We start from the raw sequence: 17048 nt of genomic DNA, 5'->3' as shown, positions 1-17048 counted from the left end.
GAAGTCTACAGGTGGCTTAGGTAGGTTACATTTGGTAGTTATGCCTCCTTTTTATTCAGGAATAAAAGCGTTGTTTTTTTACCGCCCCTGGACGACAAGTGGCCGGTCCCTACATTTCGCGCGGTTCTTATGTAATACTCCGGTCTTGTAGGTTGTTCGCAGAAAGGTTTTTGTGCGGGTCAAAAGGTGGGCTGCCCCAGTTCCAGGAAACCCCGTGTGAAAGAAAAGGGTACGCCCCGGATGTCCAACCATTGTCCATTACACTATTGTCATAAAATATTGACGACTGAATCATGCAAAAATCCCTTTCCGCGCGCATGGAAACGTCAGCTGAAGGCGCTGGGAGATTGAACGATTTTTTTCTGTCAGTGACTCAGCCGCCCGCCATGATTTTTTGGCGCCAAGCCAACAGGTTGCATTTATAAACCGCCATAGTGTGTGGCGTATGTGGGACTCTCTGAAGGCACGTAAAACACTCACACACGCACACGCGGCAACACCGTATGGCCGAGGCACTCGGTCCACATGACACCACAGGTAAGTGAAGACAACGTGCAGGTAGATTTCTCAGGTGTGACACCTACAGGTGCATATGTAGAGTAGAGCGCGGCAACTTGAGGTAGTCTTGTACCCGTGTTTACGAGTCAGGACGACGTAAGATGTAGCGCACACATCTTTACAGCTAGGAAAACAAAAACGCGTTTTCCTCGCGATAACCTTGTAAGCAATCACTTCCGTTCTCAGCCTGCGCTCACGTGGTTTTGTTTGGTCAGATGACCGGAAGTCAACCGTACATGTCCTAATCTCTCTCTCTCTCGCTCACAGAGTCTCTCACCATTTATGTTCGTGGAAAAACTTCGTACATTGCCCTTTTGGGTTTGTTGACATATGTTGAGAACGTACACGTACTATACTGACATGGTGTGTTGTTGTACACTTTTTGCGATGGTTTTGCACAGGTTTTGAGGCGTGCTTTTTTTAGGAGAGTTCCCGCCAAAACTGCGGCGTGTTGGTCATTGTGTGGGGCAGCGGACAAACAGACCACACGCTAAGCCACAGGGCGGTGGTGTGTCCAGCTCTCACAAATCAACTCATACAATGGGTCATCCGCGCCGCGGGGGGACGGGCGTGGGTCGGCAGAGGTCGCGGCGGGTCCTGTGTGCGACACGGCGGCACAAGATGGTCCTCACAAGGGGAAAGTCGCCACGGAAGGAAAAATAAACGCAGGCGATGTCGGTGGAAGGTCGGAGCGCGGTAATACGAGCACGGGTCACGAACTGGTGCCCGGGAGGCCGCGCCATCCTCGTTCCAAAGCGAACATCAATTTTGTCCCAGCGAGGAATCCCTGACCACTGCTGAAAGGGCCGAAGGTAGACCTACCGGCGCCACCACAGCGAGCCCATTTCGGCCGAATCAAAGAAAGGGGCGGGTGCGAGGGCACCCTCGGGAGGGGGGGGGGGGGTGAGGTGACCGTGAAAGACGCAAAAAACGGTTACAAGTACTACAGTCGTCGCCTCGCGTTTTCGAGGAAAAAAACAAACTCGCGAAAAAAGAATGAAAGTAAAGGAAAGCGCATTCCGCTTGTCACTGGGGTGAAGTTTGTTTGCACGGCGAGGGGGTAATCCAACCGCCTCCGCTCCGTTTGACCTTTGAACTTTTTCCACGATATCGTACATTCGCAAAACGAATTAGCGTTTCACCGGCGACTCTGCGCTCCGAGCGTGAGGGCTTCCCTGCTTCTATACACACTCCACACGGAAACAGCACACACACACAAGCACACTCGCATAGCACGCCGTGTTTTCTTGTCGGATTACCCGTTTGGGGTCAGTGAAATCCCCGTCCTATCGACGGTTTGAATTTGATTTGGATAATCAATTTTATTCTCAATGACAGGTAGCAGAGCCACGCCATTGGCTGTTGCCAGGGCGGCTGCTGATTGGTATGTGTAATTAGTGGCAAAGAGCCATGTAATTGTACGTCACGTGTAGAAGCACAAAACAGAGAGAGAGTGGGAAGTGTACCAGCGTTCCTTCGGGTCGAGAGGAGTAGACCACCGGTGTGCCGACTGAGGACATCGTGCGACATAAAGCGGAGAGGGCCCCGGTCAAGCCACCCAGCGCAGCCACTGTACAGCACGCCATCATGGCCTCAGGTTAACCTACGCACTTTTCCCATCGCTTCCCCGGTCTAAAGTCACTTCTAAAATTGAAGATGAAGCCTGTGGCATATCGCGGCCATGCCTAACCGCCACAGCGTGCGTGTGTGTGGACGTACCGCCCACCAGCACTGTCGTACTACCACAGTCGTAACCCTTACTACCGGGGAGGACCCCCGTACTCGCTACAACTTCTGTATCTGTAGTAGAACTGTACTACTCTGTGCAACAGTTCTGGCAGTGCCCACGAAGGACGGGGTCGGATCGGCGTGGTCAGTTGCCCCCGCGCCCTGTGACGGCTGCCCACGCCGTCCTCTGACAGCCCGGCCCCTTGTGGTCAGCTTGCCGTCCCGTAGTGACCAGGCACAGCGCGTAGAGACCGCGATCTTTCCACGGGACCTGTCCAAATTACCAGGAGGCCGCCATGTTCGTTGGCGATCGCGGACGGTAGTTCGTCCGTCGTGCTGTAAGGGTAAGCTGCTGCGGTGGCGTGAAGACCTCGCCGCCGACCCCTTTGTGCCCTGTCCCGCGCGCTGACCGCCCCATGTGCCCCCCGCACTCATCTTCCCCTGCTCTTCCTCCCTCTCCAGGGGGAGCCGACGTCCCCGAGGAGGGTCCAGAGTACAGCGGCACGGGCGTGTGCAAATGGTTCGATGTGTCCAAGGGCTTCGGCTTCATCACTCCCGACGGGGGCGGCGACGACATCTTCGTGTACCAAGTAAGGAGCCCGCCTCTGCCCTTCACATACATCTATATTTGTATATACGCGTATACAGCACTTTAGATACGCCGTCCTGCACATGTCGACACTCCGTATAGCGGTACTTCCGACATTATAACACATGCGTATAGATGTATACAAATATCTGCAAATATGAACTTTTACACGAGTACAGTATCAGTGTACTTCTAGAAATAAAATGTTAAATCCATGTGACTTTTATATACAGAGAATATTGCCATTTTTATTTAAAAGTTTTAATCCTATACTTTCTCTTCATATGTAAAACCTGTATTATCTCTACAATTAGAATATCATTGGCATTGTCTTTCTGCTTTTATAGAAGAATTTATATTACTTCTTGCATGAATTTAGTTGTATGTTTAAGTGTTTTAAAGCTTTATAAACGTTGAGATGACTTGGACACACAAGAGAACACTGGATGTAAAAAGAAGAACAAAGACACAGTGGAATAGATAGTTGTCTCTCAGAAGTGTTTATCATGACAATAAGGAGAAAACCTTGGGGATTACAAGGCAAGAGGATTCCATCCCTGAATTGTTGACAGTCGTTGGTATTTTTACTTCCATTCTTCAACTGAATAGGGAATAGGACTTAGATCTGCCGTTGATAAGCGGGCATTGCACTTTCTTGTGTACTAGTTTTGGTGGTGTAGAACAGAGCTTCTTCCAGAGTTTGTAGGTCTTGAAGTTTGTCTTGGAGAGTATTTTGGCTTGGTCATTGGTGATCACATTGTCCGGAGAGTTGTGAGAAAAACAAGCGGCGTGGTCACAGTGCACTGCAGTAACCCCGTCCGCACATACAGGTTAACCGTTTCATTTGACCTCGTCCGGCACAAAGATGCCAAGATTATGTTCTGTAACACTGCCTTGTGGATACAAAAGCGTTGAAAGTTTTGTAAAATCCTTAAGTGACACCTTAGTATTCAAGCCCTTTGCCTTTGTTGTGACAGAAGTCGGGAGATAGGGTTTACCCCTGCCGTAGGGTCGCCATTGGCCCGAGCTAGCCCTGCGCTCCCGCGGAAGCAGAGGTTTCACATATGGATGGTCCAGTGCTGCCCTATCGGTGAACCTAGCACTCTGTTGACATTTCAAGGTCCCGCTGTATTTATTACCTCCAAAATTTCTATCTCCGTTTTTAGACCATGTCCGATCTGTACCTGGGAAAATTATGTATCTCAGAGAGCTTTGATCTGCGATCTTTCGAGATGTGTGCGAAGAACAAAGTTAGGGCGTGGACCGAAGAGAAAGATTTTTTTTTTTTACGAAAGGTCGTTCAGCGTGTGTGTTTTTACGAACTACCCCGTCAGAGCTCGTTTGCTTGCTCTTCAGGTTCGGTTGGGGTTTTTGTAACGGGAATGTTGAATGGGCGGTTCCTGTCCTAACCGTACCGATACGGGAGGTGTTGAGAGAATGGTGTAACGTGGTAGAAAAAAAACGGCGACCTTGGAGGCGGGGGACGTAATATGGAACTTGCCGTGTCGTGTTTTCGGCTGCTGTTTTAAGTCTCCCCCGACAGAAATGCACAGATTGGCGGCCCGGCTTTTAAGGCGTAACGCTAGGAACTTGTCCTGAGAATTCGGTCAGGGACTTGGCCGCAAATGCAGCTGGAAGTGAAGGCCACAGGGCCCGACCGTATCAAGGGGCTGGAGTGTTTGTCCCCGCATTGACAGCGGAGCCCTCGCCAGGCGCGGGACGCAGTGTGTACCGAACGCTCCTAGAAAAACCGCTGACTTCAACTTCTCCGCAAAAACGTCACGTTAGCAGTGTCACCCCGTGTTTTGAACACGTTATAAGACCATTTATTGCCTGTTTTGTGTGTAGGAAAGTTGAGGATATTCCGTGATTCGGACGCCATTTTTTTCGGGATGAAAGCGTGGTCTATTCGTAAGTCAGATCAAAAGGCCGACGACAATGAGCTCAGTATGGCGCGGAGGAATGTAGCCGCTGTCGGACCCCACACCTAGCAAACCACTCCGTGTACAGGAAGACATTCTCCCGGATTCTAGTCGTGCATAATTTTCATGGATTGTCTGTGATTCAATAGGTCTGATGGCGGGATTAGCAAGACTGTGTACGTGTGTATTGGGAGGGAATAAACGGTGGAATACACACACACTCCCCGCGCGTTTGGTCGGGACGCGCGCCCAATTCCCAGACGCGAGAGGAAATACGTTGTCGACAACACCGAGTTTTAGCGATAATGCTTGACCACACCGGCCTTTCTATTCGCCCAGAAAGTGTAAACTTCCTAGGATACGGGCAGTCAAAGCGTTTTATATTGTAGATTTTTGTCTGTAAAGTTTAAATCTGTCGATTAGAATCCTCATGGGTGGCGTCGACGAGCACTGGCCAAGTGCGAACTGAGAAAAAACTGGATTCGTACAACGGGCGTAGTCGAACCTCGCACGACGAAAACTCGCTTTCCGACAAGCACCGTGGCTTGTATATACAGCCAGCGTACCCAGAAAGTGGTGAGAGACGAACTCCTCAAATATTCACACGTGCTAACGATCTTTGCAGTCGCCGGTTGGGTGCTTTGCACAGTCATTTACCGAGCGGTAGTAAAGAAGGGGGATAAAAATTGCCGTCAAGTATATGATGACTTGTGTAAACGCACCGACTCAATACGGCCAAACAGATCGGAGGCTGGCCACAGAAAGGCTACCATTGTTTTAGTCGCGAAGATTTGCTCTTAGAACGCTGACGAAAAATACAATAAACCTGATCTAAAGTGAGGAGGTTTTCAGCTAAATTCTACCTTGAAGCGTATATTTGCTTGCACGTTGTTTACAATGAAGCAGTGTAACCTTAAACCTAAACCTTACCAATTGCATACAAGAGATAGGCATCGTTTCTAAAGCCGATATTTTGATCCACATATACACAGAATATTGATACATTTTTAGCAAGAGATTTGGGTATTAAGCTAGGGTAAAGCACCTAGTATTGTTGGCTACGAAACAAAATTGTAACTATGAAAAATTTCACTAATGTATTTGAATGAGGGTTTGTCAACAAACAGAAACTTACCATACTTTGGTAACTTCACCCTAGTTCTGTTTTCTAACCAGAGTTTGAATGAATGGGTCCTCTTTCTTTCATAGACTAACTATAAGGTTTCTTTATGTTTTGTGCATCTTTCAAGTGTTCAAACATTTCATCTTTGTCATACACCCACTCATACACAAACACAAACCACCCACACACATGTAGAAACTGCACAAGAAAGTACTAGATGTTCACTCAAAACAGCTATAATATGTAAGACACACTCTAGGGCAGGCACTGTTCCGAAAAACTTAAAGTTAAACGCTTTCTAAATACTCTCTCGTGTGAAAATGCTTTGGTTTCTGAGCTGTGCAGGTATAACTATTTATTTTCGAGATCAGCTCATTGAAGTGTTTTTAAAACTCTTTGTTGTTTTGTTTACTGGGAGAAACTTATGGTATGTGGTATGTGGTAAGGAATCAACTAAAGGATCTCTAAGCGATTTGGAGCTATATTTTTGAGCGTTACCTGATATAAGATAACAAGGCTTGGCATGTCGTTCCAAAACACTGACATATCTTGTCAACAACTCTACTTGTACTATCCTAACTGTTTCGTTCTTTTCAAAGTTGTTCACACTTTGTGAAGTTCAAATTAGTTGTTTTCATCCAAACTGATTTGGTCATTCCAAGGAGGATTCATAAGATGAAACATCCCTGGTGTTTCCTCAGAAATGGTTCAGTATAAAACTTGAGGTCAATCCTGTTTCTTATAACTGTAATTTTTATGTCTAAATGAATGACATGGTTTCATTGTTACTGCTAACTAATTACTGAAACTCCTGGAAACAACTAAGCCTCAGAATTCCATATTTTGAGCTACAATTGCAAAAGATAAGAGGACAATATTTCAAGTAGTGGTTAGATGGAAGATTCACTGGGAAAAACAGTTGAGGAATCTCATTTTAGTTATCTGTAGGTGTATTGTATGATTTTGTTGTCAGTAATATCCACTCAGAGGGTTGAAGTGTCTTTCTGTGGTATCTTTTACTGACACTTGAAGTTTTCTTTCACACTCACATACAAATCTATTTAACATATCCCTCTGCAAGTTAAGTTACATTTGTGAAAGTTAGGGACAGAAAGTGAACTTGAGTAGTGAAAATGTTTTCAGTCAGTAAGAACAAAACAAACAAGAAAACAGCACTTTCTTGTTTAAGATGCATCTTTCAAAATGTAGCTGGTCTCACACTTTTGAAGACTGAACCACTGGGAATGAAAATTTAGTTTATAGTGCAATATCTAGAGCAAAGAGCATTTTATTTCTTGTTGTGCATAATAGAGAATATACAATGAATAAAGACAGGTCTAAACTGGGATTCTATAGTTTCTTCCTAGTCAAATTGTCATCACCTAGTCAAAGATTTTGCTTTAGTCTGTACTTATATGTTTGACAAGCTTGTTTTTTCATACAGAATTTTGTATATCAGTAAGCTTTGACACTAATAGTTACAAAGGGTTAGGCTAGATGACTGTCCAGTGCAGACTGGTCAGAAAAACATGACCGTTTGTGCACTGACCCCTGCAAGTTGTGGCTGCCCTATGCAAGGGTCAAACCACCCAATATTCAAATGAAAGGCCAGTGTTGTCCAATCCTGGATCTCCTGTTCTGTAGCTCAATAAGGCCTGTATCGTACAATTGTGTTTTGCAGATGATTCTGTATTTTTTAGGACCTCTGGATTGTTTACTAGCAAAACGTGGGTGGGTGTCGCATGCATGACCTAGCCCACCTTGCTTAAAGTACGCCCTTGAACCCACCTTGAGTTTGTGACACCTACAACGAAGAACCACTGTTGGGAGAGGGTGAGAGCAATTGACTTTTCAGTTTATCCTTTTTTTTTTCATTTTGGACCCAGCTTAAACTAGATATCTTCAAAGATGACGAGATTTTGTTTTGAGATTTTGTTTTGTTTTTTTCTATCACTGATATGGACTGTGGGACAGCCAATCCAAGATGAGGTAATAAGTTAATGACAAGGTTTATTTGCTATCTGTCCTATTATTGGCTACTAACCAGCTAGAAATAGCCTCGACATTGTTGGAAAGATTCAGAGCCAAGATGTACATGTGGAATAAAGTAGATATTTCAAGTTTAGTATACCATGTTGAAAATACCTCTCACACACAGGTTAAAGATATTACTAAATAAACAAATTCTTTGTTTTTCCAGAAAGCAACATTCATAATACTATGTATCTTGCATCTGTGTGAAGTATAGGCTCTTTTTCTCAGTATCATTATGTTGTCTTCATTCGTGGTTGAAGATGCTGTAAGTGTAACTGTGGTAATCTCTCAAATAGAAATCTTTCTAGAAATATAAGAAAAAAAGAAAAACACAATTTTCTATGGAAAAATCTTGCAGAAAGTTTACAACTATAAGAGGAGGACTTACTAAGAGTTGCTTCAGAAGTGGTGTGTGTGTGTGTGTGTGTAGGGTAGAGGAGGATTGTGTCTTGTAGTTGTTTTCTTCCTGTACTATCCAGAGGAGAGTGCTGTGTCAGTAGGGTCCCCATTTTGACCTGTCAGTGTTCTGGTGAATATATGCCCTGGTGTGACCTGACCAGACCGACATGGGGGCACACAGACCCTGACATGTCATGGGAGGACACAGCATAAAAACCTCACAAGTATCATAATTGTTTCACCACGGCTGCAAGGTCAAGTACAGGCAGACAACATGCCTCTTTCAGCGAGGGTTCACCCCAGTCCGCAGCCCTCCTTGTACTGTTTCCTTACTATTCCACTTTGACAGGGCATGTTTGGCTGGACTGTAAGAAAATACACCCAGGTCGTATCAGGAATAATTGCATCCATGCCTTGGAAAACACAGCCTGCTGTAAACGTAAACAGTTTTCCCTCTAATTTTGCCTCTGTGTTGCTGTTTTGAGTCAAATAAGTTGCAGGCCATGTTTAGAAATTGGTTGTCAAGAAGTTGTCAAGATTTTAGGAACATTTGCTTCATTTTTTCTGCGACCTGCCTTTGCAAAAGTAGCCCACATGCAAAATTATGCAAGGAAAATACAGCAGCAAAGAGTTGTCTCTGTTGTTAGTGGATTGGGAAGTGTTTGAGGAGGATAAAGGCGAGTGTCACCCGCGTGCTACCTACACAACACACAACGCTCACCTCTGGCACTCTGTAATGGTTGGAATCCTGTCGTACCTTTCTCTGATTAATGGGTACTACCATAATCAAATAGCAGTGAAAATTCCAGGATGAAATAGAGGATATAGGATCTCTAATTAGGTCAATGGAGGTCATAGTATATCCTTTCCCCATAATTGGAGGCTTTTATTAAATACTGGTGAATTTTTATCTGTATATGGGTTGATAGGTCTTGTACGAGAAGGCCACACCCATTTTTCGTTATCTACACATGTTTGTGGAAGACTGGTCACAGTTACATCTGATGCACATATACTTCTGTGAGAATCTTTCTTCTGAAGCATAATGATCCCAGAAAAAGATCTATATGTTGGGTTTTTTGCTTGTAGTTTGGCAATAAGTAGAATTACTACACACATGAAAAGGGAATTTGGGATGAATATGTAACAGGTTAGGCTTGGTAACCTCAGTGGATTTGAATAATTCGGTGAAGATTTCACCAGGGGCCAGTTTAGTTTAGCCCAGTGTAATATCTATGCCACGTTTGTTGGGGTCAATGTTGGGTTGCCTCAGCCTGGCTAAGTGTTGAAAAACCTACTACGCAGCTACCAGTTGGATACGTTGCTACCTTGTTTTGCGCATGGATTGGTAATCCTGCATGTTGTTGTTACTTTTCCACCATTCCGTCCAGTGTTTGCCCACTTCTGCCACTTGTTTGGAAACCCTTTCTGTTTGAGAATGTGAATGCTTACAAGATTAAGATGCCGGACTTTGCCAGATATTCATGACAAACTTGAGCGACCCCTTTGCCAAGTGTGCATTATAGGATAGGAGAGGACCTTTCTCTGTAACATGAAGTATGTACAACATAGTTTATCATACCTTGTTGCATACTTGTCTTCTGTACTTTTCCTGCTTAATCCAGACCTTTTTTGTCTTTGATCTAAAAAGTTTTGGTAACTTACCAGTATCAGACATTTGGGGAATATTTCCATCTGTTCTTCGGTTGTACTTGACCTTTAAGTGTAGCACTTCTTTTAGAACAGATCAACATTCATAAGACTTAGAATAAGTACTACCACTTACACTATCGTGCCAAAAGTCACCACCTTCCCAGGTTCCCTTTTAATCCAGAAACAATCCCAGCTCTTGCAACCATGTCATTTGGAGCTTCTTTGCTTGTGACACACTGTACAAGAAGGTGTGGCAACCAACAACAATGAAACAACAGTCCTACAGAAATAGAAAATATTAGTATTTGAGTCACTGTATTGTCGTGTATGAATGATACAGTCCTAATTTTGAAAAAAAGAAATTGACCTATGTAGGTACATATAGGAGTTGGACATGATTATAAAGTCTATATTGGTCTATACATGAATGAATGTCTTATTGAAACTAAAGGCCTTGAACATCAAATAGCATTTATTTACTCTACTCTATTCTACTCATTTCAGCTACAAGTGTACATGTGTAATTTCTTACTACAATTGAATACAGTTTTGTTTTACTTTACTTATTTTAAGATACTGTCAACTCCCCCTTCCTAGGCATAACAGTAGTTGCTAGTACAGTGTATAATCCGTCACTGTTTTGTTATGTAAAGGTATTTGAAGGTGGATTTACCCTTATATTGAGAGCACGTGGGAACAGGTTGACACCAAAATATCACATAACATTTGTAGATCTAGTCAGAAAGGTATAGCCCTATGTGACTTGTGTTAACGCAAATGGGAAAGGCTTTCTTGTTATAACTTATAAAAAAGGGCTTACAGATGTACTGTTTCAAGAATTTGTCTTTGTTGTGTTGAAATGTTGTGAAAGGTATATGTTTGATTCCAAGTACTGAACCATGTGAGGAGTAATTGGCATGTGTGTGTGTTGTGGTGTTGTTGTCAGTGAATTTGGTGTAAGGATAGATGTGTGATTTTCACGGTTTGATGTAGATTGTGCTGAAACCTCGCTTCACCACTTATACATAGGCTAGAAATAGAAATCATGCAAATATCTTGAAAAAGTCAAATTGTAAGAAAAAATCTGTACATTGTATTGAATTTTCTACTACATGCCATATTGTTTTTCAGTGCTAATTGCTACATGATGGTTTTCTTTAGAAGTGTAATATATATGTTTCATTGGAAATGATTGTGTGTCGGGATGTTGCCTTTATTGCCAGGTAGATGAGCAAAGAGATATTTTTGCTACAGGAGCATGACATTTTAGTTGTCACCTGGAGGCACATGTTGAATGGACACAACATTATCTTGAATCTTTGCAGCAAAAATGTGAACCATTGTGTATAACAAGTGTTTGAAATATGTTGAAATTAAAGTGCTGCATGTAAAATTGACTTGAAGCATCAACCACACATTCATACAGCAGACATTACCTTGTTGTCACCTAGTCACTATACAGAGCACTGCATGGAAAAAGATGTAAGTACAAATGTATAAGCCAACACAACCTGTATGGACATGACTGAGATTGATCATTGAAGCTTTATAGAACACACTGAACTTACATTTTGCCAGTCTTTGGTTGTTAAATGTTTCATATTTACATTAATGAAAGAAAATGTTAGCTATAAAGTTTAGAAGTGAACTGCAGATGCAAGAAAAAGGGATCATTCAAAACATGCTTCCCAAAGCTCCAACATGGCTTCCTCTTTCTTGTAGTTGTATCTGAAACTGTCAGAAACTGTTTGAACACAGGAAGGCAGGTTTGCCAAAAAGCCTTCCATTCAAAACATTGCTCCGATTTGCCTCCGAGTTGTTTTTGATGTCATGCTCTTTTAATGGCAACAAAATTAAAAGTACATGCTCTGGATAACTCAAAACAAGAAAAAAACATGCACCTAACTGTACAGCCATGACTTGAACTACCGGTAGTTTCCAGTTCCAAGATCACAAGGAGGACAGGCCTCAGTGGCTGAAAATTAGACCCATTTTGAAGACAGTCCCTTATCTATGTTACTGTACTCTTAACCTATTAAATGTCATGCTTGATACTAAGCTATATTACTGCAGTATCATCCACCAAAGTGTTAACTCAAACCCATTATTTGAAACACATCTACTAGTACACAAATCTCCGCTCTTTTGTGAAGTCCACTAGCAAATAAAGAGGAAACAGAGATAGCATCAGCAAACTCCAGATTGTACAGGTAACTGCAAAGAAAACACGGACGCCTTTGAAAAGTAGAAGGTATAGCCGCTTTGAAATTCTATGAACAGAAGGTAGGAGATAGAAGTATCCATATAACCGCTTTGAAATTCTATGAACAGAAGGTAGGAGATAGAAGTATCCATTGCATCCAAGTCAACCTTTCTGGAAGTAATTCTGGGTCCTTGTCCTTGCAAATAGGTAAGGAATTTTAATGCACATTCCTTGCAATGAAAATATCAGCAGTCGAGAAATTTGGAATAGGAAGCCTCTCTTTTGCAACGTGTGCCATGGCATTTGGTTGTTATAAATAGTTCACAAATAATATTTTTTCTATATGGGGCCTTTGATGCAAGCCAAAAATAGCCCAGTGTCTCCACATTTAGCTGTGTTTTTACAAAACTATGTGCAAATCGAAAAACTACAATAGAGCCATGCACTTTCTTGAAATTTTGTTTGGGTGGGCTTGCAGGTTTTTGAAAAATGTTGACAACTTGGTGCTGTTGACATTTAACCTTTGCAAGACAAGGAATACTGGTAACAGAATATAAACTAGATATTGAGTGTGAGTGTTCCTTACCAAAACAGACGTTAGATTCTTCTAAAAAAAAGAGAAAGAAAAACTGTCATGATCTACACTAGGATGTGGCAAGTGTTTTTTTTTACCTGAAGCAGCCAAAACATCAATACTGCTTTCAAAACCTTCCTCTTGAGGCTCTTCTTTGACATCTTGGTGAGTTACATAAGCCTTACAAGACACGTAACTGAGATTCAAGTTCTAAATGGACATTTCTTAAGCACACAAAAATACTTACATACCTGCAATGTTTTCTTGGTGTTTCTATCTCAAATCTTTTCTGTGTATAATGAATTAAAGTTGGGCCAATATCACATTGTGACTGTGTGTTGCATTGTAAAGGCAAAAATCTGTTTTTCAGGTATACCATCTAAAATGATTTCTGCCGTAAAAATGTGAGGACTTGTGCATGAAATCATTTCAGACATTGTGGCTGAAGAGAATACTTGACAAGCAATGGCTTAGGTTGCTGACATGGTAGTTTTCGTTCATACAAAGAGCTCAGCTACTGACGCACTTTCACTTGCATAAGGCACTTTAGCTGTAAATGTCACAAGCTTCAGCATTTGGTGATGACCTACTTCTGTCATGTATATAAATAAACTCTCACTGGAGCATTTCTGGAACAATTTTTCTGCGAACAACATCTTCAGCAGCCAAGGATTCTATGGAAATTGTTATTAGAATGGACAGAAGTAGTAGCTTCTGTAGCTAATGTCATCTTGGTGAGGTCTTGTATCCATGAGCACAGCAGATCCATATTGGTCATTAGACAAACGCCTGTTAACAGAACATGTTCCGAAGCATTTACAAAGCTTTTGGTCAAAAGATATGATTTGTGTAAACAGGGATTTGGAAATACCATGCCTAAAATCTGTGAAATAGCTGTTGACTACTAAACATGATGTACAGTACCTCTTTTCCTCCATGGTTAAGTTATTGCTGTATATATAGTGGTAGCTTGTAGTTTTTTTGTGGATTTTATTCAGTACAACAGTCTTCTTCTAATTCAAAAATCAAAATCTAACAACCATTGATCCGATGGCACATCACTACTAATCTTATCCTTTCTTCCTGCCCAGAAAGGTGTATAAAAGGCAGATTAGTATGGGAAATGCAGGATTTTGGATAATCTCCTGGTACAAAAGTCACTATCAACCAAAAATCAACACAACTTCAAAAGATTTGTATTTTTCTGTTACAAGAATTGATTCACTATACATCATGACAATTTCTTACTGTGTATCATTCAAACTGTCTGAGAAATGTACAGTATTAGCAAAAGTATACCGTAACAGGCACCATACTCACATAATGCAGTAATACTAGGAGTTACCAGCTTGATTCATGTGCAAAACTGCTGTTTTATTAGCTTTTGCAGAAGTGTATCATACTATGTAACATAATCATTACATTAATGCTGTGTATCATTCTGCTGAAGATAATCCACCAGTTGCAGGAAATTCCATGGGTCAAAATACTGCTTACTAAATACTGCTTTAAAAAAACAACCGAAAGTTATAACATTTTTGAACATGGTACCTGTACTACACTTTTGCCAACTGACTGCAAATCTAGCTAGTAGTAGATGAATAAAAGGCAAACATCAAAGAAAGAGTTTGCACACTTACAGTTTGCTTTGGGCCATAAATAGGCTTCATTTGATAGGCTCATCTTCAAAACACACAATAAAATTGCTTTCGTTCTTTATTCAAATTGCAACAACACAATACAATCAACATGGAGCACCAGGCAGCAATTGCTGGTGTTGAGCACCATAGCCGACAAAACATATTACTAGTATTCTATACAACACTAAAAGCAAAGCAATAAATAGAATCTAAAAACAGTACAGAAAATATGACCTAACTATAACACTCAATGGAGAAATGGCTAAGCTTTGCTTCGATACTATACAAGTTTTTATGATGTATTGAAGTAAGTGCCTTTGGTTTTGTGTTTTTCTACAATGCATCGCTGTAGGTAGGTGGTGGGGATGTGTGTGTTGTATGTTCAGTGTTATACTGTTTTAGGTAAAGACAGCTTCAGTTTACTTCAGTTACCCCACATCCAATCCAGCTCCGTTCTCTGAGTGTAAACAGTGTTGCGTTCTATTAATCAACAGCCAAATGATTGTACCTATGGGCGCAGCTCACACCTCAAACAGGCCCAGGAATGTGGTCAAACCTGAAAAATATTCCTCTCCTTGTCAGACCAGTTTGGCCCACAGGGAGTTACTGGATAAGCACATGTTTTGGATGCTGGTCAGTTGGTGACCTTTGTCCTCCCCCTATTTCTGCCTGGTGCCACAGGATCCAAGGACAGTTGGCTCCGCCTTTTTGTTGACAGAGCTCTGTTCAATCTGTAGGGCCTCTTCACTAACTTCAGTCCAGCTTGTCCTGTATCTCTAAAGCAAATGTGTAGGGGATACAAACTTTCTGAGCTCCTGGCCATTTTCAGACAGTCCAGTAGCTATCAAAACAAGCCGTGGTCAAGAACTGGACAAGCCAGAAGGGCTGTACTTGTACACGTCGAGGCCATTTTCTCACACTGACCAGTCCCTAGCATATCTCGGGTGAAGAACTGTGTGGGCATGTTGTGCCTCTATGCAGTTTGGTCATTGTACAAGGCTGGGGATCAGCGGAGCTCAAGCCGACTCCCATGACCCCTGTATTTATGGGTATTGTTGACACGACCCTGGAGGTCAGCGTGGCTTGGCCTTTCTCTGCATTCATCAACTCCTTTTAGTGGACATACCGTTCCTTCTGGAATTGAACTTCTATCTCTTACGCTATCGCGAAAGAGTAGTTGAACGGTCTTTGTTCAATGGCATGGCCAAAACACTCCTGATCCCCCTCTTACTGGAGTTGAAACAACACAACAGATGTAACCAGATCTTCTGCCAACAAGCAGCCAGTGCCACTGGGCTGGCAAGCTGGTCACTACAGGTCAGTACAGGTCAACAGAGGATCTTGGAAAATCAGTGTGACCAGTAGCGGGGCCATACAGAGAGCCGTTTTCCGCTTTCAGAGTATTTGGTGAAGGTTTAGCTTGTTGTCCAACAACAGTGGTCAATCCTCTTGCAGCTCAGCATAACCAGCTCCAGTGATAAGATTGTCCCCAACGGTTCCTCTCCAGCTCAGCCCTTTGATTGCTTTTGCCCCAGTGAAGTAGAATGCAGGTGTTAGCAAAGCAAATACAACCCAGGTTATCACAGATTGCAGGGTTATCGCAGAATCACTCCCATCTTTGTAGAACGTCCTCCACACACAGTCATCCTTCCATGGAAATCTTCTGAAATGTAAAGGAAACAATTTGTCAGAAACAGCACATTTCTCATCAATAAATTGTGAACTTGTATTAAAATTTTTGGTTTTTGGAGTTCATCTTTGACTTTGTGGTATCATACTTTAGGAAAGATGAAAATCACGAGTCATGAGTAATTATTAGTGGCCAAGAGAAAGATGTCTACAAAAGATGGGTTCCCAACAGAATTGTGTACTTAGGTTTTAGTGTGTGGCTCCATGAAGGGGCTTAGTTGCTACATTTTAGGTTTTAGCTGATCTGTTGGCTTCTCTCTTGTATTATGAGGAATGTGTGCTTCACTAAAAGTAAAAAGACAGGAGATTAGCTCTTGGTGTACACTGCATTATATTGGTGTTCGAATGTCTATTGAAAATGTATTTCTCACATTTAGATCTTTTGAAAACAATTGTAGATCTACTTGACATTGGTTTTCCTTTCAAACTTTCATATAGCTATACAGGACATTTCTCCTCTTTTAAATGATGACATGTCAATATACGTTTTGTTTACATCCTCTTTTTGCATCTTTGCAACAAGGTGTTTAAGCCAAGATGAGACAGAAAAGAAGCATTTGCCATACACTAAAAATGGCCTATCACAATGGATGGTATACTATCGAGCTAGCTTCATCTCCTTTATATATAGATTTAAGTGTTTGAGATTTTTTTTTTGGCATCTAAATTGGTGTTTTAAATACACTTCACAGAAGATCTTTGTAGTGAAGCTACCAGTTTTACCAAAAATCCTTTAAGGTTTGATGCACAGAGGAGTCCAACCGTTCAAACAAAGTACGTCAAACGAAAATTCACAATGGTTTATCAGCACGTGCATCTAAGCGGTTTACTTCCACTAAGTGTTTTTAAATGTTTGCTCTCTGGGTAGAGCATAAAAATGGTATACACACTACAAGTCTTACTAACTAACTTCATCATCATCAAGTAACTTACATG

General features: G+C 42.0%; 1 protein-coding gene across 4 annotated transcripts in view; it reads left to right on the top strand.

The window, feature by feature from the left end:
* The first annotated feature begins 461 nt into the window (after positions 1 to 461).
* Positions 462 to 17048, top strand: part of LOC109481150 (protein lin-28 homolog A-like) — a 31212-nt gene continuing 14625 nt past the window's right edge. The window contains exons 1-2 of one of the 4 annotated variants that reach the window (XM_019783652.1): positions 462 to 537; positions 2749 to 2876. In XM_019783652.1, the coding sequence (XP_019639211.1) occupies positions 504 to 537; positions 2749 to 2876 (162 nt within the window). In that variant the 5' untranslated portion in view covers positions 462 to 503. Of the gene's footprint in view, positions 538 to 1978; positions 2156 to 2224; positions 2631 to 2748; positions 2877 to 14713; positions 15741 to 17048 lie in introns of those variants that run through there. The other 3 variants (XM_019783653.1, XM_019783651.1, XM_019783654.1) reach the window with 3 other exon arrangements.

Source organism: Branchiostoma belcheri, unplaced genomic scaffold (genome assembly GCF_001625305.1).
Source record: "Branchiostoma belcheri isolate BF01 breed outbred unplaced genomic scaffold, Haploidv18h27 scaffold54, whole genome shotgun sequence".
In the NCBI taxonomy this organism is placed as follows: domain Eukaryota; kingdom Metazoa; phylum Chordata; class Leptocardii; order Amphioxiformes; family Branchiostomatidae; genus Branchiostoma; species Branchiostoma belcheri.
This window is presented reverse-complemented; position numbering and strand designations above follow the sequence as displayed.